We start from the raw sequence: 21,747 nt of genomic DNA on the forward strand, positions 1-21,747 counted from the left end.
TTCTTAAGAGAAAAAAATCGTTTTGCCAGATCATAATTACAAAAGGAAATTGATTGGACATAATTGGAGAGTTGTCACCAACCCTGAGCCAAACCAAATCAAAATAATTGGTTTGAAATTATAATCGTAAAAGCAAAAGTGTTTGAGAATTTTACTATTAACATGATTTTCTTCAATGAAAATAGTTAATCAAACACATGATTATGTCAATGTAGAGTTTATTACTTTCTTGAAACCAGACATTCAAGACTGCATCAATGCGGATTGTACTGGTCTCTTCAGCTTAGAAATAGCCACGTCTAATGAACCAATATGAATACAATATCTGTCTGTCCTATCCCCAGACCTGCTCTATACATTTAGGACAAGTGAAAAGTGCAGTTGATGGTCATCAACACACGTACCTCCGTAGAAAAAGACCTAAGTCCGAAAATCTGAAGGCGTCTTCTAATTCGCAAACTCTTGGAAGATTAAAGGCACTTGGGGACATGGAGATATATAAAAATATGTCGCTATATGTATGTCTGTTCGCAGGAGTTTTGCCTGAGTTGCTGAATGCCCATCAGTTCGCTCGATGAGTAATAACGGCGAGTTGTGCGCAACTGGAAATAAAATCAGCATCTAAATTAAAAAGCGGACGCTAACGGCAAATCAAATATTAATATTTTCTATCGTCTGTACACCTGAGAGCAAATAAATCGGACCACTTATTAGGATTTCAAAATATAACGTATCATGCTAATATTTTAAAGAGAAAAGATTTGCATTTTTCTGTGTGCAACGAATAAACTTATCATAGGTAAGTCCTGGATTTTATTTGTAAAATTCTTTTACCATTAGAAATTAATTGAGTAGTAGACTAAAATTAACCGAGTGAAGCCGCGGGCTAATACTATTTTTAGTAGAGTTCTATAACCTCTTAACTTTCTAGAAAATTAAGCAGCATGAATTTAGTTACCTATTTGATACAATTCTACTTTATGCTTCTATTTGGATTACCTATCAATGGAAAATGTAAAGCTCAATGAATAAACGATCAAACACGAACAAATCCAATTATATGTTACTTTATCCTCAATACCTACTCGAAGTTAAATGGAACCCTCAAATGGTTATTCAATGATACAAAGACCAAAATAACACGGCCTTCGTTGATATTTTCGTATCATTTCCAATTCTATTAATAATTTCCTTTCAATTGGATTGTATTGACGGTAGGCTCGAATTTAAAAAGCACGAGATAACAGATTAATAAATTATCGCTTTGTCTTTTGGATGAGATCAACTTCAGAGATTAAGGATCTTGATTCAATAGAATGAAAATTAATTTTTACAAGTTTCCTAAATTGTTAGTCTACCTTTATTATTTTGTATTCTTTTCCTTATGCTTTGCTTGTGGTCCAATTTATTTGCTCTCAAGTGTAATTATGACAGTTACATATAATAGCTCACCTGGGATTGCTTGAAGCGGAGCTGAGGTTGGTACTTTCGCCTCAGCTTTCTGGGGCAACACACGCAGAGTATTCTTAGAAATGCCCTGCAACAATTAAAAGTTTTAATTAATGAATTGTTTGATTGATTGATGAATTTTTGCTCTATGGCAAAACTCGCCTTCCAACTTGGTTTAAAATAATTTTGTATGTTCAGAACGCTAAGCTTACAGATTAATGTTGCTGATTGGGGCAGTAATTGAAAGCTGTTTAGTGGATTTCAATGCTATTGAGGGCTGTAAAGGTCAAACACGTAGTTTGTTTATAATATGTATTGTATATGAGTTTAAAAATGTTTATTTATTAATAATAACCTTATCATAATCATTATACTCGTAGCCAAAGGACTTCCACTGCTGAACACAGACCTCCCCCAATGATTTCCAGATTGTTTCAGTTATACCTTGACACTTAACAATTTACTTATTACTCATATAGTATAAAATTTAATATCCACACGTCATTTTCATAATAGCAATATCCGAAACAACCCCGTAAATTCACGTTCAGTTTGATCAATTCATTAGACTGGAGGGTGCTAAAAGTTTAAACACTCATTAGAATTATCACCAGGGAAGGAAATGAAGTTTCAGGGGTGCCAAAAGGCTATTAGCATTGTAATCCGCTTTTTCCACTCGATAGGCGGATTCGATTAAGGTTTAATTGCGCCGTTGATAACCCTAATTAGCGGAATTTTCAATTTGTTTGACTTGCCTGTTTACTTCATGAATAGCGGACGGCAATTCATAAAGCCTATACCTATAACGTCAAATGAGAGCTGGAGCGCTATTCATTTGTTTTATCAACATGAAAGGTTAAACAAAAGAGCTAATCAGAACTGATCCTCATTTGTTTTTAGATGCAATAACGACAGAGATTTTCAATTCTCCAAAACATGAAAAATCCTGAATTTCACTAAACCGAACACATTTTCTAATTATTTATTTTTTTGAACTTAATTGAGATAAAATGGTTGATTTCAACACTAAACCCGATAAAAATATTTTTTTAAATATTTAGAGCTGATTTTTTTATCATTAGGTACTATGTTTTAACTGAAAAATAGTATTTTCTGCCTTAAAGTTATCCAACCATTGAAAATTCTGCCTTATATGGTAATTCGCATATGTATAGCCAGTCAAATACTGTTGATATTTAGACAGAGGAGAGACCTCGTATCTCAAAAACATAGAGCCCTAAATACAAGCGTATACAGGATGACTTTGAACAGGATGCCAACGATTTCAAAGTCACCCTGTATTATGTCTCGTTTTCAGCAGCTTTGACATCGAGGTGTCCTTTCTCACTCTTTAATCAAGCGGCCGACGTTGTCATGTAAATATTGGGTGATTCCCCGCTTTTGGAAAAACTTCGGGCCGCATTATTAAAGCTGACTGCATCTGTTACGTCCAGCGAAATTGTGCTGAGAGACATTTTGTTTGCGTTACGAGTATTTCAGAATTTCGGCTGTTATGAAGTTTTAGTATGGGAAATATTTATGAAATGTTGCGAATTTTTGTGTTTTTTGAGAATCACCGTTTTGTAACGGATGAAGTGTTTGTTGTGTAACTTATTTTTATTTTATCCTCTGTTGTTAACTTTGTTAAGGTTCATGGTTACTAAATATTAACTGAACAACAAGAAATATATTTTGACAACAATGTGTGAACAACATTTTATGTATCTTCTAGACTAGGAATATGACATTAAAAAGGTTTACATTATACCTCGCTAGTTTATTTTTAATTCTTAATAGAAAAAAAAATCTAGTAAGTAGCTAGTTGACGTTCACAATACACATGCGTTTAATCTAATCAGTTGTTCAAGTTACCGGCGGCTAAGTTCGCAAACAAATCATAATTGTAACAACAATCTAATCTGCACATAGCTATCACTAAATCCAAAACAACAATAATAATACATTACGAAAATTTTCAAATCTGCCCAGCAAAATGGAACCCAAACACTTCGTCATAAATGCGAAGTTGCTACACTAACGAGGACTGTATGCTCACGGAGTTTCACATTACTCAGTATCAAAGTTTGGTTCCCCTTGTAACGGCTTAGAAGCGTTTGCTTATTGCAACTGCATATCTTAATGCTGCGCGTCTCTATTGTGTTGTCCAGGACCGTAGCAGGGCAAAGAGCGGCCCCTTATGGAAACAACCATTTATTTGTGTCATAACAATGTTGCGTAATTGCGCCCAAAAACATTATTCTGAAGTAAGTATCAAGGAGGGGGAAATGCATGTGTGACACATTTGTAATTTGCTTTAATTAAAATAATAATGTTTGCCGTAAAATGGCTTGACATTGTAAAACAGTAGGGAAGCGTATGCGCGCACTAGTGACTTTTTGTCACCATGACAGTGTCTTTCTCTTTTACACTTTTATAAAGAGAATAAGAGAGATAACGTAGTACTTATTCTTATCTATGGGAGACACACTGTCACGGTGATAAAAGTCACCTGTGTGCGGGTGCCTTAACGTTTAATACATACCTAGTAGATTTAAAAGCTGCAGCAGTATCGACGGTGACTTTTTCAGAAGACAGTAACTTTAAAAAATAATTACTAAAGACCATCAATTTATTTAATAGTTTAACCTAAGCTAAAAATAAATTAACCTCCAAATACGGCCCTGCGCCCTGCATCTCGCAAGTTGTGTATTCAAGGAAAACAAAATGTAAACGCTCCTAAGGAGTTTGCTGCAGGAATTCATTTTCTTAGTTTGTTGTTTATTGATACCAGTTGAGAACTTTCCGTTGGTATTTGTATGAGAAGTTGTAACGATTAATTTTGCAAGAAAAATTGTACAATGCCTTAACTTCTTCGGACAGTTTCATTATTTTTGTCTATAAAATAAGTTGGCTGGAGAAAGTGGTTTAATACAAACCTACTGTACAGTTTTATTTATTTATTTTATTTTATTCGGAAAACCAACAGCAATACAATACAAATAATGGGACCTTAAATTATGTATCTGCTTAGCCATTTATAGGTAATCGCAAATGGAAGTTAAGATGCAAATAGACCATATGCCATAGCAGACATTTATATAATAATTTACAAGTGAAAACTTAACAGTCAACAATACTTTTTAAGCGCCGCTGGAGTGGGAGTCGAAAAAGTTTGAATTGAATAATTTATTTATAGTAGTGGGTTTGGTTCGAAATAATTCTAGATCACTATAATTTTTTGATATATCGTTAAAACATTTACTCGCACGAATAAAAAAAGAGTTGAGGCGATAATTTGTGTAACTTTGGGAATTGCTAGCGGCTGAGTACGTCTTACTGGTAGTTTTCTTGGAACCCAGATATCTATTTTTTTGTAATAGATCTGGACAGTCGATATCGCCACTAACAATTTTCAACAGATAAGAAATATCGGATACTTGCCGTCTTTTTTCTAAAGGTAGGAAATTATATCTTCTACATCTCGTTTCATAGCCATGATCAATAACTTTACACTTAAATTGTAGATACGGCAAAAATCTTTTTTGTATGGATTCTATGCGGGAGATATAAACATTGTATTGCGGACTCCAGACCACGGAGGCATATTCGAGGATGCTGCGCACGAAGGCACAATAAATAACTTTTATTGGCTTGATGGATTTAAATTTATTTGTAGAGCAAATAACGAACCCAAGAGACCTTGACGCTTTTTTAATCGCATAATCGATATGTTTATCAATCCTAGATGAAGTACAGAACCATACAGAGCATAATAACTACTAAAACTTATTATTATAACAAATCTCCGACCTAACTATGCTATTTAACATATTTTCCATACATAAATTGATCAGATAAAGTCATGAACGTGCCAAAAGAGTGTTAAGAAAACAGATTTCATATTTTCTTATTTGTCTTGCATTTTCCATACATATATTCATGAGACGTAGTATAGTCAGCGAAATATATTGCTACATACGATGACACCGTTATGAATAATTTTAAGGGGGAGAAACGTTAACACGGGCCCCTGAGGGGCGAGGTCTCAAAAAATATATTTTTTAACGTCGTAAACATTTTTTGCTTAATCTTGTTATAGGCAGCAGCCAAGGGAACGGAAAAAATTGGGTGTCATGTTGATCGTCAGTTTTTTACGTCACCTTAATGAATAAGGCGATATTCCTTATTTTTATGTGAACTGTGTGCCATTTTTTGTGTGAATTTTTTTCCAGAGAAAAGAATCTTCTAACTCTAGATAAAATCAATATTAAAAACGATCTCAGGCTTCAATTTAGTTTTAACCAACGCAACGTAGAATATGAGCCCATTGAGTGTCAAAATGTTACACTAAGGATGTAGCAACAGTTGATAAATAGAGCTCTTTAGAAAAACCCTAGCCAATAAAATGGTCTATCCCTTAAAGGCACTGATGACACACACGTTAGAAAGAAGGCCCCTTAAAGGACGGCCAGTAACATTGACCTTCAATATCTATCTCTCCTAAAGATATTCCGCTGACGGCGCCCTACTGAAAACTTTCATGGCAGCTGTAACGCTTATTACCTTCGACTTACGCTCCAAAATTGTAGTTATTGCTTTACTTGCTATATCGATGCTCATCAAACCCCCCAAGTTTTCCAGACGCGGCTCTGGAACTGATCCAAAAAACTAAGTGTTGCCATTTAAGTTCGAAAATTCCACCGATACTTGTAAAATGATGTTGTAATAAAAAATCATTACGTCTTAGGTCGAGACTGATATTCTAGCATTAATACCTTTATTTTTACATATAAATAAATAACCTTTTGATACGAGTTGAATTGCAAGTTATAGATTTAGCAAAATAACTGCAAACTGAAATTCACTGGAGTACGTAATTATTTTGTAAAAGTATACAGTATCAATAAGTCGTATTTTGAATGCGTCAATTGACTAAAACTAAGTACTTATATCGTTAGGTATCTACTTATCTGACGACACCCATATATTTAAAAACTTAATTATTCTATTTACAGTCGAGGAACAACCACCCTCTACTTACAAAACCATAGACTCAGATCCAATTTGACTTATCCAATAAAATTGATTTACGAAATAAGGGCAGATTATTTGTGGTCCCAATACTATTGCCAGAGATCACTTTCTCCCAAATTTGTGGGTAAAATCGACTCTACATTAAGGGTTCAAGGACAGTTGGAGTCAACAAGTATAGCAATAAAGTCCGGGTAAGATACTCAGCAATATAAATATGTAAATATTGGCGTTCTTTGTGAGCTACTATGCTATTGCGGTCGCATTTATTTACGCTGAAAAAGGTAGTTTTGTGTATAATAATAAGTTCTTTGAGCAAAAATAGGTCACAAGTTGGCAGGCGTGGTTTATAAAACACCCACGCATAGAGAAATATGTACATTTTGTTTCATCTTTTTTAGGGGAAGACTTGATTATTATCATTATTTTAGAGAAACGTTTGCTTGCTTTATTTATACCAACGATTTTTTATACCTTGATCGAAATTCACCTAATATCGATAAAAAGTCTATTTTCCCCTATAGGTACTCATAGAAAAAGCCGTTATGATCAACTCATTTGAATATTTTTGTAATTAAAGACGTAGTTATCTTTTATTGAATTTTCATGTTTTGGTTTTTATGACGTCATAAAGTTGGCTGCGTGATTAGAACACAGAAATATCCTTGCTCTGATTCGAGGTTCTGTAAATAAAATAATGACGCAACCTCAATTTTTATATTTTATGATCTTTTCAGACCAAAATATAAATCACAGGATAGATAAATACACAAAAGTTTTAATCAGAGGAAACATAATAAGCTATTAAAAGAAAAACCCGAAAGTAAATAAATTTTCATCATCATTTTATCATCATAGATGTTCCTTCCCCATTGACTATGTGAGGATAGTATAAACCTGGTAGTAGTGTCATTTAACCGATTCCAAAAAGGAAGAGATTATTAATTCGACAGAATGCTTTTTAATTTGGTATACTGACGTATGCTCAAAAAACTTTTCCTAAGGTATCAATCACATCGCAAACTAGGTATTACTTAATACGCTCATTCGAAAAAAAAATTTTTTTTAACACAACGCATCGCTATTTTTTAGTTAGTTAACTATTTTTTGGCAAGTTTTTCTCTTCCTAGGAAAATGTGAGAAGATGGTCTACTTCTTTTTTATTAAATTCAATTCAACACCTAATATTCGTCCTGCCTTTAAAGCTTTAAGTTCTATTGCATCGCATTACTGCGCGTCGCAGCAAACGGCCAATTTCCTACACTTGCTCGAATTGCATCCAGATTGGGTACGTGATACTTGCGCTATTAGTGCCTTTAGGTATTCCATTTCTAATTTTATGCCTTTTCTTTCTTTCTTTGTTTAGGATCTTTTTATTGTTATTGATCCGGATAGTATTATGTTTATAACCACATAAATATTGCAAGGGGATTTTCTTTGTCGTCCTACCTAACGTCGCATAAGTTACATTATATTCGTAGTTAAAGATAATCTACTAAATTGTATAATTACTGCATATTTTAATGTAGAATGCGATAATATTTAGTCTTAGTTTATATAGTTTATATAGTCGTAGTTTATAAGTATAAGTTGTATATAGTAGTGGTAAGTGTAATTTAAAACCTTTTTGTCTATCATACACAAACCGCACTGAACCTGGATTTTATTTTCGTGAAATTATAGCCGAGTACATATCGAGTACAATTCAATCGAATATAAAATAGAAATGGTTGAAGACTATAAATCCACTTCATACATCCTGATAAACTTTAGCAGCTTTGAATTATTTATTTGCTAACTAAGCGAATCTTTTGCCCGTATCGACAGATAGATTTACGTCTCCGAATATAGTACCCGACGTTAGTTGTTTATTTATTCTGTGGTATCAATATAGCACCCGACGTTAGTGGTTTATTTATTCTGTGGCATCAGAGTCAGCTGGTCAGTTCCTTTGATTACCTCATCCTGTATTCCGTTTTCGTGCTGATGCCTGAGTGCCTTACGTAGGGTACTCGTGATTTTATTCCGTACTCTTTGGCTTGATGTTATTTTGATGACCAGGCAGAGCATATAAAATATATTTATTTTCTGGAGAAATATGTTAGATGTTGATTGTTGCGTTGCTTCATACGTCTCTACACTGATATTGTTCCGATGGCAAAGTATAGTCGTGTGTCATCATCATAATAAGTAGTCAGCTGAGTGGCTGCCATTTTGGTTCAAATTAAACATCTATGTATAAGTACTGATGTTGTGGTCTTAATAAGGATTTTGGACTAAATAAAAAAATCTTTCTTCTTTCTTCCTTTCTTCTAAAAGTAATTTAATGTTTGCAAATAGGCACCTACTTATCTTTATTTACTTATATGGATTACTCAGTGCTTTTAATATAATTTATGAATAGGCCTTGATTCTAAAATAATGTGTAGAATCGGGCTCTAAGGTTATAAATGGGCCATTTGTAACCTTGGACCCCGATTGAAGTTGAAGAATGTGTAGACATTCTACCATTTATAACTGCTCTTTTCTGCAACCGTTAATATTTGCAGCTAAGCCTCACGTATTTCTTTTGGATACCTACGTAATAAACAAATTTCATGGTAAGCTCGCAAAATCATGCAAAGTATAGTTATGCACAGTTGACATAAATAGTACTTAAGTATAGAGAATTCCATTTCTTTAAAAACTTTTGCGCTTTTGCGTTCTATTTATTAAGAAAAATCGTAATTTAGCTGACTATCAGATAAAAATGAAATATCTCATTTCCATAATTCCATTTTGCAAACTTCAATAAATTGGTTTTACAAAAACTGCCTCGAAAGTAATAAAACAACTGCGAACTTTATTTTTCTTTTACATTTTATTAGAGACGATTTAATTTTGTCGCAGGCTTAAGCCTTTCGGTCATTAATTCAAACAATTAAGAGCGTTGTCACATTTTTCATGCAGAAATCGAGAATTTGGCAGATTTCGAAATGATTTTAGTCATATAATTTATTGTTATAGCTTCTTTTGACTTATATCATCGTAATTATCATACATTTTTACGGAATGTCTATTGACAAAATCTCGTTCAAATTGGATTTTTGCCTACGAAAACAGCGAATTTCGAAAGCCCGATTTCCAGGTAACTCGCGAAGGCACAACTTTGAACTAATATTACAACAAATTTATTTCTAAGTAAGAAGATAGAATGTATTCATTAGAATAAGCATACCCTGAAGAAGAAAGTGTATTGAGAAAATTTTGATGTTTAATTCATTAAAATGCATTTTTATCATGTCTAAGATAGTCAAAATTCGAGAAAATTACTGCAAGAAAACAGGTCACATCTCATAATCTAAAAGTCATTTGGCAACATAAACTACTTTATACTTAAGAAGAAACATAGTACTATTATTGTGTGAAAAAGAAAAAATATCTATCTTCAATCTTCAAATGAAAAATTAATTTGAAAATACTATAAAATCGGGTGCATCAAATGGCATAAATCAGTCGTGCTTTGGCACTCGTAGACGCCGGGTCTATGTCAGTTGACTGCCCACTGACGTATATGCGTCACGCGTGATTTTTTCGTAAATTGTAGTATGATTGAGTNGGTACGATACAACTACGGATTAAGATCGTTTAGTCGACGCAGCGTTGAAATTGTACAGATAAATGCAGTTTGCGCACTCACTACGCGACGTCAAGCAATAAAAACCTAAAATTCGAACGCCAACTTTTTGCTACAACGCTCTTAAGTAATCTATCTCGCCAGTCGTTGTTAACCCGAATTTTCTGAGCTCTCAGAATATTACTGGCGTTGATGTTCTTTTCCCGGGTCACTTTCAATTTTGACATCAATTTTCTCTTTTCACAGCAAAAAGACTGGCAGTTAAGATATTTTTTAAATACAGATATAGTTCCAAAATACAGTGGGTCTAGACAAAGTGCAATTTATAATCGCAAACCAGTCGAAAAGTGGTCGAAAAGCCCCTTTTTTGTATGGAGTTTTGACGGATTCGATTTTCGATTCGATCAAAAAGTGCGTTTTGTCTAGGGGGGCTGGACTGTCCTGTCGATGACATTGACAGTGGGGCGCCACCGTCAATACCGGATCGCTGGTTCAGATTTTTGCCATGTTGGAAACCATATAGTTGAACGATGGTAGCGCCCCCCTGTCATTGAGTTTGGTGGGACAGTTCAGCGTGGGTCATCTATAATTTTCTCTTTCAGCAGAAAAAGACTGGCAGTTATATTTTTAAATACAGATTATGCAAGTCTTATGCGGTATACAGACCTTATTCCTAAATATCATTTATTGACAATCATTAATTTTCAAATTTCGAATACGAACGCCTAACGAAGCTCCAAATAGGCTAGAATATAAGCGTATTTTTTCTTTACGGCTTTGCTAGCTTTGGTAGAAAATTGGGGCGTGCTCAAAAGGAAAAGCATATAAATGAATGCTTTTGATCACATATTTGTCTGCCGCAGCCTTTTTCTGAGGGCTTGGGAGGGATGGACTGATTAGGCCTGAGACGTCATTATTACATCTTGGCTTTCTTACAGAATAATAAACGTTTTGAACAGATCTTGACCGACATCTGATTAAGATTTTTCCATGCTATTCAATATTACTTCTTCCCCATAAATGCTCGTTCCCCATAAATAACGTAAATATACTTAGAGGGGGTTAAACAAGGCATGAAAGTTGAGTGAATCTAAAAACATAGATTTAAAAGGAAAACTGTACAGGCACAAAAGAAATTCTTTAATTCTATTCTAATCAAATAATCAAATCATACCGTGTCCTTAATGCTGTAGACTTAATAATAACAGACTCGGTAAAGTGACGAGTTATGAATCGAATAACCCATAAACGAGCACTCAGTCTGATTAAAAAAGTACTAAAACCTACATAAATATCAATCTAGATGATTTAGTGAAAGTGGATTTAGTCTTTGGACTAATTCAATCAGGGGAAGACTAATGACATCGCTAAAAAGTAAAATTCAATAAAAAATCTAATTATTACCAAAAGCAGAATAAATATTTTAAGGAATTATTTTCACTTACACTTTTATCCTTTTTGCCAACCAAGTATTTTTTGTGGGTATAATTGTAGGTATGATTTTTTTAAATGTCTTTTCCATTTATAAAGTACAAACAAAAGAGGTGAACTATAATACAACTGTTTGGTTGCGGGAAGAATATTATTGATTAAAATAATGGATAACACTATCCTTACGAGTAGATTGACGAACTCTGTCAGAATACGAGTATGACACTAAATAATCCATTATTATTGGGTCTTCCTTGATTTATTAATGTAAAAGTAAGTCACGAGTATTATGTGTAAGTAAGTCACGAAGGGTAAGATCCTTAACCTTTTGAAATCCACGAAATTTCCCCCATAAGTCCTTAAATATTAATTTCCCCTCGTATTATAGGGTGTAGGGACATTTTGACAGAAACAGTGAATGAAGATCAGTCCCGGATTCAATATTGTCTTTGTTCCGGAAATGAGAGCTGCATGTTGACGTTTAATAATCTTTTGACGCGGTATTGTTATAAGATTAACTTAGAGAGTTGAGTGTATGAGCTTACTAGGTTTGGATATTTACGACCTAAATGAGGAGACATTTTGAATTATTATTTTTTATAGAAGCTCTCGAGCTCAATCACAATGAAATATTGTTAAAAGATCTTAAATTATAACGGAATCTTTGGATCTCGTAAATTAGTACCTAAATCTTAGTCAAAATCAAAGTAAAAGCAGAGAGTGTCCTAAATGACAGAATATTTCACTGGTTTCAATGATGAACCTTAGTCTAATAAAATAAATGAAAATAACTTAAATAACAGAAGTTTTCAAAACTGGAATATCCCACCCTGTATTATCTTCACATGAAATACTCCATTTAATTTCAGTCGTAGCGTGAGGTTCAGTTAATAAATGCATGATATTCCGACTTCGGTTTTTAATTGCCGTGGCCTATATGTGAGCTGGTGTGGACGATAGGCTAAATAGATAGATAGACTTAAGGGGTTAACGCCACAATAATAAGAACTGACAAATTCATATTGAGTGCAATAACTTTTTTTATCCACAACGAGGAAGCTCTTGGCCTGAATCTCACTAATTAATAATAATAAACTTAATCCCCCTTATTACAAAAAGTTAGTCTCTGGTTGATCTCTGGTATAAATCGACATTTAGTATGGAAATGTCATTTTAAACCAGTGTTTTTTTGTTATAAGGGGATAGCTTCGCATGCCTATATTATTTTTTAATGTATTTAACTCTCTCTCTTACTCTGTGTAAAACGATAGTTTCCAAAACGATTAAACAAAGTTCAAACGTCATTTAACTGTTATTATCTTCATTAAACGCAATTAGTGGCTTTTAATGGCTGGTACTATTAAAACAACTGCATTAAGTAACTTTTAAACCCCCATTATGTCAATAAAAATACCAATCGCGTGTCACATCTTACACGGAAGTGCTTTATTGTTCTACTTTCTGCAACAATATAACTCGTACCAGCTCCGACAATACAGCTAATGTTCGCAATGTTGGCAGCACTGCGCCCGCTAAGCTTGCCAGTTCCGCCAACATTGCGGAGTTCACTCGCAGACCGGAAGCGGATGTGGGGTCGAATGCAGCCTATGTGCAACTTGACAATGTATTTAGTTAAATGAGTTAGTGCATTTCTTTATAAATACCGTTTAAGTGGTATCAAATGTTGGAATTATTATGTACTAGCTTTCCGCCCGCGGCTTCGCCCGCGTGGAATTTTGTCTGTCACAGAAAAACTTTATCGCGCGCGTCCCTGTTTCAAAAACCGGGATAAAAACTATCCTATGTTCTTTCCCGGGACTCAAACTATCTCTATGCCAAATTTCATCAAAATCGGTTGCGAGGTTTAAGCGGGAAAGCGTAACAGACAGACAGACAGATAGACAGACAGACAGACAGAGTTACTTTCGCATTTATAATATTAGTTGGGATCTATGCGACAAAGAAACGCTGGAGAGAAGCCAGCAAAGGATTTATCGTTATTACGTAGTTACCCTGAGATAAAGATGATTTATACACAGCTACTTAAGGACTAAAGTGGAGTACTTACGAAGTACCCAGTTAGGTATTTGGTTCAATTAAAAATAATTATAAGGCTCAGTAAGGCACTATACCTACTAACATTGTAAAATAAGTTTTTATTATTACTTTAGAGATAAAAAAATAGTCAATTGATTTTCCTTTTTCTGGCTGAATTGCGTTTTGACAGGTCATAAAAAGTACGACAATTGATTCATGGTATGGACCAAAACCTATTTTTAAAGACGTGGTTTTTTATAGCTTTGGAATTTTAAGAACCTAATTAAGGTTTTATTAAAAACTTTTTAATTCACAAGAAGGTTTTTAAAAGCTCCAAAATCCGATGCCTCACCCACGCATAATAAAGAACACATTTCCCTTTTTTACAACTTGGACACATGTTTTGCGATTTGTGCCACGCGTAAAAAGGCAAGGAATAAAATTTAACACTGCAATATATGCTTGCCCGTCGTATATATCATTTTTATTGCGAGTTCATTACGCGGCCTCGTGTAAAACTTTATGACGTCATTGTAATGAGTACAGCTTGCTGCATAATCAGGTTGACTGTTTTTGTGCAAATTGCAATGGACAGTTGACCGTATTTCAACCAGAAATAAATTCAGAACAGTTTCAGCATTTTTTTCAACCAAAACAATCATTATACTTCAGCAATGTAGAAAATGTAAGAAAGAAGCAGATAAAGGTTAAAAGTCTTTTTTGCCTGCGTATAATTTATGTATTTTTTTGTTATTCATTTATACTCATGCTCGTGAAAGCTCAAACGCAGGAAAAAAATATAGTTTATGATCAATACTGAAAAAAAAAAAACATAGCAACAAGAATTTTGTCGTTTATAATAAATTTGACAGCTATAGTAAGTAATAGTATGTTTCACAACCTTTTTGGCAAATCAAACCTTCGTGAAATCCCACAAAATCTCGGTAGCCAGACGCTTAATAAAATGGCTCCAATTCGGCTACAAAAGCACAGTACACTTTTGTAAGCAAAATAGCACTTATTTCAACTGCTTAAGGTTCAACAGTGTAGCCTGATCTGCCGTTGTCCGCACATCACTCTCCGTGCGGTATTGTGGCTTGACAAAAAACCTCGTTTCACCAATGTATGCCCAGTTCTTAACGCGAAATCCCACTGCATTGAAATATATACCGTATTTTAGTTGCCATCAAGGTTTATTTCACGACTTTAAATTCGTCACGAGCCGGGGAGGTCGTAAGAGTTTTTATTCCCGAGATTACGGCGCTGCCACCCTCTAAATGTAAAGTGATTTCATTTTGTACATTTCGCTGCTTATATGCAAACTGGCTACAAGTCAGAAACCTTTTTTTCAGAGAGCCAGTTTGGGGATTTCTTTGGTACTTTTGTTAAGCTTATTTTCAATACAGAATACAATGACCGTGGCACTTCTTATACGAATATTTGGGAATTTCAGATTGCGGTTTTTAACAAAAATACTGCAGTGTCTAAGCTACTCTGACGGCTAACTTTACTCTGACACTCCCAAACTAAACGAGACCGTAGTCTGAATGTGGTCGTTTGACTGTTTTTTCAATATTTTTGATTTATGCCCATTTTCCTTTGAAGCAGCTATTTATTAAAGCGGAACGTGACACCAACTTGCTCTGTCGTTATTAGCTTAAGGGCATGCCATGATGAGACTGGTAATGCACCAGAAGTAGGTATTCGGCTTATCTGTAACGAACGCGTAAAGTGTTATGATAATGTGTGGTTGTTATTTATCTGTATTGAAATGAGTTTTAAACGTTTGTTGATAAAGTACTTATTAGATATATGTTTTTTATGCAGAGCAAGGCAGGTATTTGATTGGTTTTTATCACAAATCTGCCGCAGTATTTAGCTTGATGTGCTATCATACAGGGATTATTCTTGCTACAAATCGAAAAGAAATCTTCTTACATACCGTTCGCGTTCTAAGCATTTGAAATAACTCATTCGATTGTTTATTCAAGATTTTGGTATTTGGACTGAAATCAAATTCAAGACACAAATATTTAACATCCACTCCAGTCACGTAAAAGCACTGACTGACACAGAACACCAATAACTTTGATAGCTGAAAATTGGTCAATTGATTCAAATGCCATGTTTGCTTTAATTCGTCGATGCACGCTGCAAACCGTCCAAATACCAAGCACCAATTAGTTCAAATAGGTATTTAGAGTTTCGCTATTTTAAACCCTATTCTGATAGACATAGGAGCATGAAGCTTTTGCTCCGAAATGTAAAAGTCCAAATAGAAAAAGCGAGTCTTTTAACGGGCCACGTTAAATGCTTTGGGCATTTCATAGGTTCTTGTTTTAGAGCTGGAACGGTGCAGTTATCACATTTTTCCCTTAGGAGAAGTTAATTACTCGTATGCTGTAGAGATGAGTGGTGGCTGTGCTAAATTTAAGCAGCCTACATGCAAAAAACACCTATGATGTGGTCAGGAATGAATAGTCTCATCTAAATCACCAAACTAACGTATTGACGTAGGTACTATTACGAGCTATAAGATTTACGATAGTACCTACTTGTTTTGATAAAGGTAACATTCTTATGTTTAAACATGCCATCTAAATACGTCCAATAGTAATTGCGTGAAAGACAGACTGTCATCCAGCCATTCTCATTAACTTTCATGTTTATACTAAGTACCTACCTATTAAGAAAATTGGCATCTGTATTCTAAAATCTGGTGTGGGTTTATATCGCCTGATGTTGTTTTAAGTAGTAGGTGCTTTATGAAATTGTAATGTGAACCTAGGTATTTCAAGTAAGAATAATACTGTATGAGTAAGTAAGAAAAAGCCTCCTATTTGTTTACAGCTAAGCCTAATTTGAAGCCCAAGTGTGGTTTGATAACCCCTAAGTTTGCCACTTAACTTACAAGTCCTTCCACTAATCCGCTCGGACCCAAAGAGACGGAGTAGTGTGAACCTCCATTTGTTATTGGTCACATAAGCAGGGCATAGGCACTGGAGCGTGAAGGAATACCTACAACCATTCCAATGGATTTGAAAATATTACAATACTTGTTAAGCTAAAGAACCAAGCCCGCCGGGGTTAAAAAGAAATATTGTGTCGACGACTTGTACTTTCTATGACTTTTGAAATATGTCAAAAGTCGACGACTTGGCGGGTTGGCGGGTTCGGTGTGTAAGCTGCTTAATCCATAAACAATTGAACAAAACCACAGGCGGTTTAGTTGCGGCTTATTTGAATCAAGTTAAACCACAGACAATCGTAGGCTAATTCAAAATACCATACAATAGGTAACCGGGTTTAATTATAATTAGCATTAAAATTGATCTTACCTATTTCATAAAGTCAATCTTAAAATATTGAATAGAACAGTACTCCTGCCTTAGTGACTTCAAGATTTCACATTTTATTATGCACATAAAATTTATTTATTTGAACAACATTAAATTCACGATAAATACACGAAAATAATAAAGTTATACGTTTTTTTTGCATGATTGACGATTTCTTTAGATACGAAATGAAAAAAAAAATTGCAACTTAAAAAATGTATCATAACAGGACCAAGTTTAAAAGTTATAGAACTTTGAATACCACTACATTCTTGAGTTATAACAACTAACAAACAAATTAGCTGTATCAAAACTGCAAAGTAGGTCCACAGAGGCGCAAAAGCTAAAACTAAAAGTAACAAACTAACAATATTTGGAATAGTAGAGCGACCTTTTCGGTGAATCTTTAAGGCTTGAAATAGTTTTTATGTCGAAAGCATGCATTTTATAGGCGATTAGCACAATCTTGTGCAATTTGCGCTCATGTACGAGCTTTATAGCCGGGGTTGCGGGAAAACGCTTCAGTAAGAAGATGTTAGTTCGATCCTCGGTCGTTTTAAAAGACATTATGGTCCATAATCTGTACTAGTAGACGAAAATCGAGCCGTGTTTAGAAAAAGACGTGTTCCAAAGTATACAGTTTACTTGTATTTTTATTTTGAAGTGCAAATAAAATTAAAAGCAGATCAAGTTTACTGAGATAGCTTAAATAAGGCTTTAGGACCAAATCCCAACTAATCCCAACTAATATTATAAATGCGAAAGTAACTCTGTCTGTCTGTCTGTCTGTCTGTCTGTTACGCTTTCCCGCTTAAACCTCGCAACCGATTTTGATGAAATTTGGCATAGAGATAGTTTGAGTCCCGGGAAAGAACATAGGATAGTTTTTATCCCGGTTTTTGAAACAGGGACGCGCGCGATAAAGTTTTTCTGTGACAGACAAAATTCCACGCGGGCGAAGCCGCGGGCGGAAAGCTAGTCTCGTATAAAAGAGATTATCTTAATAAAGGTTTGCCTAACAAAAAAAGATTTTAGTAACCAAATCGCACATACGAGTGATTTGAATTTTCTAAACTATGAAATATTTTCTTACAGTTTTTTTAGCATAGGTCCCTTTACAATAAAACTTTTTGTTTGTACTTTATCTGTACTTAGTGTCTTTGATTAATTTGAAATATTTTAAGAAGACTTAAATTTCAATTCTACTATTTTTGTCCATGGTCGAATTGGCCGTGGTTTCAAATCCTGTAGCTCATGCGAGGCTAGCGAAACCAATCTGCTTGGAATTCTTTCATGCAAGAGTTTCCATTTTCCATCCAGTATTGTGCAAGTTGGGATAACAAATTCTCAAATCAATACTTGAAACCAATGCGCTTCGGTATTGAAAAGCGGAATTCAACGTTCTGTTTTCTTTATATTTTCTATACTTTTCTTCAAATCTTTGGTGGAAGATACTGACTACTGAGTGAGACATACTTTTGTTAGATTGCGTAACGTAGTTTTTGCGATATTTTGTCAGAGCTTGTTTTAATTATTTGACTTATCATGTTACACTTATTATGAGAGTGTAACTTTCCCCTGACAGAAACCTGATTTTCACTCGTTGGGCCATTCTTTTGGAAAGATTTAGGCCTTTATTGTTTCAGTGCAAATGGTCATGTTAATGTTGATATTATTAAATAAATAATAAAATAAAATAAAAAGTATTTATTTCAGATAACAGGGATCCATAAATGTTAGTAAAAACTATTATTATTTTCTATATTTTACGTAAATACAATTCCACATGCATCGACAAAATCTCACCGATTGGAACAAGCATAAATATGTATGTATAGGGACTTCATTACACCATATTAATTATATTTAGTTCTTTAACCCCTAATTGCTGTTGCTTTAGTCTCTAATGCATGTTGTTTTCACCTATAATTAAGTTAGCATTTAACAGGTAACGTTTTTGTAAATTATTTTTGTGAATGCTATAATGTTACCTTGTTGGTCATCAAATAAATAAAAATTAATAAGATTTATGTAAGTTATTCCAAACAAAGCGAGCCCGTGCAGAAGTCACTGCGCTATCTATTAATTAATTTTAACATAATTAAGCTTCATAACTTTACGATAACTTTAAATACGAGAGTAAAACCACAACACTTTTCTCTCCAAGTTTGACAGTCCAGCATTAACTTTCCTTCCTTCCCGACAATAGTCCAGTAGAATTAGATTTTAAATCGGAAATAATTCCTACAAAGGATTTTATTGCTTTAATGGCTTCATTGGTTGCCCATAAAGACTCTCCTAGGTTTTCGACTTCGACGGAGTTGTGCTTAAGTGGTGGGGGCCCCCGAAAGGGGCGGTTTTTCGGTTTTCCGGTTATACCGCGTAAAGGTCTTACCCTATCGAAAAGTGGTCTTCCTGACGGTTGAAGGGAATTTAATCCTGCATTAAATAAGACCAAATTCATATGTTTTGGACAAACCGTTCTCGTGCAAATGTTCGGCAAAGTAGAAAATATGTGTATAATTAATGACCCTCTCCACGTCCAATAGCTTGTCACCCGTAAGCTTCCAAGCCTTGTAAAGGGTCGCCTTAACCAGCGTATCCCTGTCAAGGCTCACGAGTTGGATTCGCTTATACTTGTTTGTCCCAGCCGTTCCTTAACTGCGGTTGCTGCACCTCTCCCTGGCACTCTCCTGAACGACTCTGTGTTACCTAATGTGGCTGCCCCTCTTCCTTGTACCCTCCTGTACAATTGCATTGCTTAACTATATGCCTGGTCCAAGGTTAGACGCCACAAAATCAACTTCGTACGCGTGAAAATAGTTTAAATACTATTTTCCGTGCTTGCAACATTTTTCTTTACTGCTTCGCCTCTATTAGTCGTAGAGTGATTGTATATATCCTATAGTCTTCCTCAATTTATGAGATATTCAACACAGAAATAATTATTTCAATCAAACTAGTAATTCTTGAGATTAGCGCGTTCAAAGAAACAAACAAAAAACTCTTCAGCGTTGTAATATGAACTTGTTGTTGTTGATTTTTGGCGTCGAACCTTAGACCAGGCATACGGCTAGGCAATGTAATCGTGCAGGAGTATAAAAGGAAGAGGGGCAGCCACAGTAGGTAACACAGAGTCGTTTAGGTAAGTGCCAGGAAGAGGTGCAGCAACCGCAGTTAAGGAACGGCTGGGACGAACAAGGATAGGCGCATCCAGCTCGTAAGCCTTGATAGGGTTACACTGGTTAAGGCGCTCCTTTTCAAAACTTGGAAGCCTGCGGGTAACGAGCCATTGGACGTGGAGAGGGTCATTAATTATACACATATTTTCTACTTTGCCGAACATTTGCACGAGAACGGTTTGTTCAAAATATATGAATTTGGTCTTATTTAATGCAGGATTAAATGCCCTTCAACTGTCAGGAAGACCACTTTTCGATAGAGTAAGTCCTTTACGCGGTATAACCGGAAAACCGAAAAAGCGCCCCTTTAGGGGGCCCTCACCACTCAAGCACAACTCCGTCGAAGTCGAAAACCTAGGAGAATCTTTATGGGCAGCTAATGAAGCCATTAAAGAACTTAAATCTTTAGTAGGAATTATTTCCGATTTAATTCATTTTTGTGTTTAATTCTACTGGCCTAAAAATCGCTGTAGCCCGCAGCGGCGGTGCGTCTGGCATTTGCGAGCTTTGCGCAGCCTTACCTGACAGTCGCAGGTTGTATCGAGAATAATGGTGTTAAGCCACGTGCAGTTCTAGAACGAATATAAAATTCATAATTTTATAAAAATATCTGCAACTTTCAAGTAGCTAGAGCAAGTGTTTTGATATACGAATAGAAATGGCATATGCATACTAAAGAAGGCATAATAAAGAAGAAGTCTGGCTTTTGATGCATGAAAACCGCGGGAGGCTCATTATTGCTATCTATACTTATAATAAATCTGTAGAGAGGTCAATTCTGTACATGAAATATATCTTCAAAATAACTATCAGGGGATGATTAGTGATCGATACTGATGCCAAAAATGCAATCAGTAAAATTTTTTGTCTGTCTGTCCGTCTGTATGTTCCATATAGAAACAAAAACTACTCGACGGATTTTAACGAAACTTGGTACAATTATTCTTCATACTCCTGGGCAGGTTATAGTATACTTAGGAATTCCCACGGGAACGGGAATTAGCGGGAAAATCCTTTTGTATGAAAAATCTAAACCGCTTAAGTTAGATGGAGGGGGTAAAACGGGATCCACGCGTACGAAGTCGCGGGCGGCCGCTAGTTCAAAATTAAATTGTAACTGCAGCTGGCTGGTTAAATATTTTATGAACTCATTGAACCATAGAGATATAGTGTCTCCTTACAAGTAAGTAATCAAACACACAAAGTAATCAAATATTATGTGCTCATTATCCATTGCGGTAATGGTACTCAACGTTCGAATAATCTTTAAAACTACGCAAGCAATGTAAACTGTTTACATTATGACATCGCTGCTATCATAATTGCTTTCACGAGCAATGTGTTCTGTTTTTGGGCATATTGCTGCGACACCGGCCGGCCCTGCCCCCTTGCTACATCTCCCTTTAGTTTCTGTGATCTGTGTATTGAACTAAATAATTAAAGAAATAAAGTAGTATCTTCAGTAATAACGAAATTATGTACGATGAAAACAAGTCAAGATGAACAAAAGAAAAGTACCAAACATTTTATTAAAGTACCTATTCAGTGTCTCCAACAATAAGAATTCGCGCTGACATCTTAGTTTTAAACGGGCCGCTTTCGGAAGACAAAACGCTTGTCAAAGAGACCCGCGAACAATAGTTGCCAAGTGTTCTCGCGGCGG

At 35.1% G+C, this 21,747-nt stretch overlaps 1 protein-coding gene across 1 annotated transcript in view; it reads right to left on the minus strand.

Moving 5' to 3' along the window:
• Positions 1–433: 433 nt before the first annotated feature.
• The window catches only part of Dopr2 (dopamine receptor 2), a 48,626-nt gene continuing 27,312 nt past the window's right edge, over positions 434–21,747 (minus strand). Inside the window, exons 2-3 of the mRNA XM_028323535.1 lie at positions 1,453–1,537; positions 434–602 (exon numbers count right to left, since the gene is read on the minus strand). Of these exons, the coding sequence (XP_028179336.1) occupies positions 513–602; positions 1,453–1,537 (175 nt within the window). The 3' untranslated portion in view covers positions 434–512. The remainder of the gene's footprint in view (positions 603–1,452; positions 1,538–21,747) is intronic.

This window comes from Ostrinia furnacalis, unplaced genomic scaffold (genome assembly GCF_004193835.3).
Source record: "Ostrinia furnacalis isolate ACB-3 unplaced genomic scaffold, ASM419383v2 OfSCF0639, whole genome shotgun sequence".
Classification (NCBI taxonomy): Eukaryota; Metazoa; Arthropoda; class Insecta; order Lepidoptera; family Crambidae; genus Ostrinia; species Ostrinia furnacalis.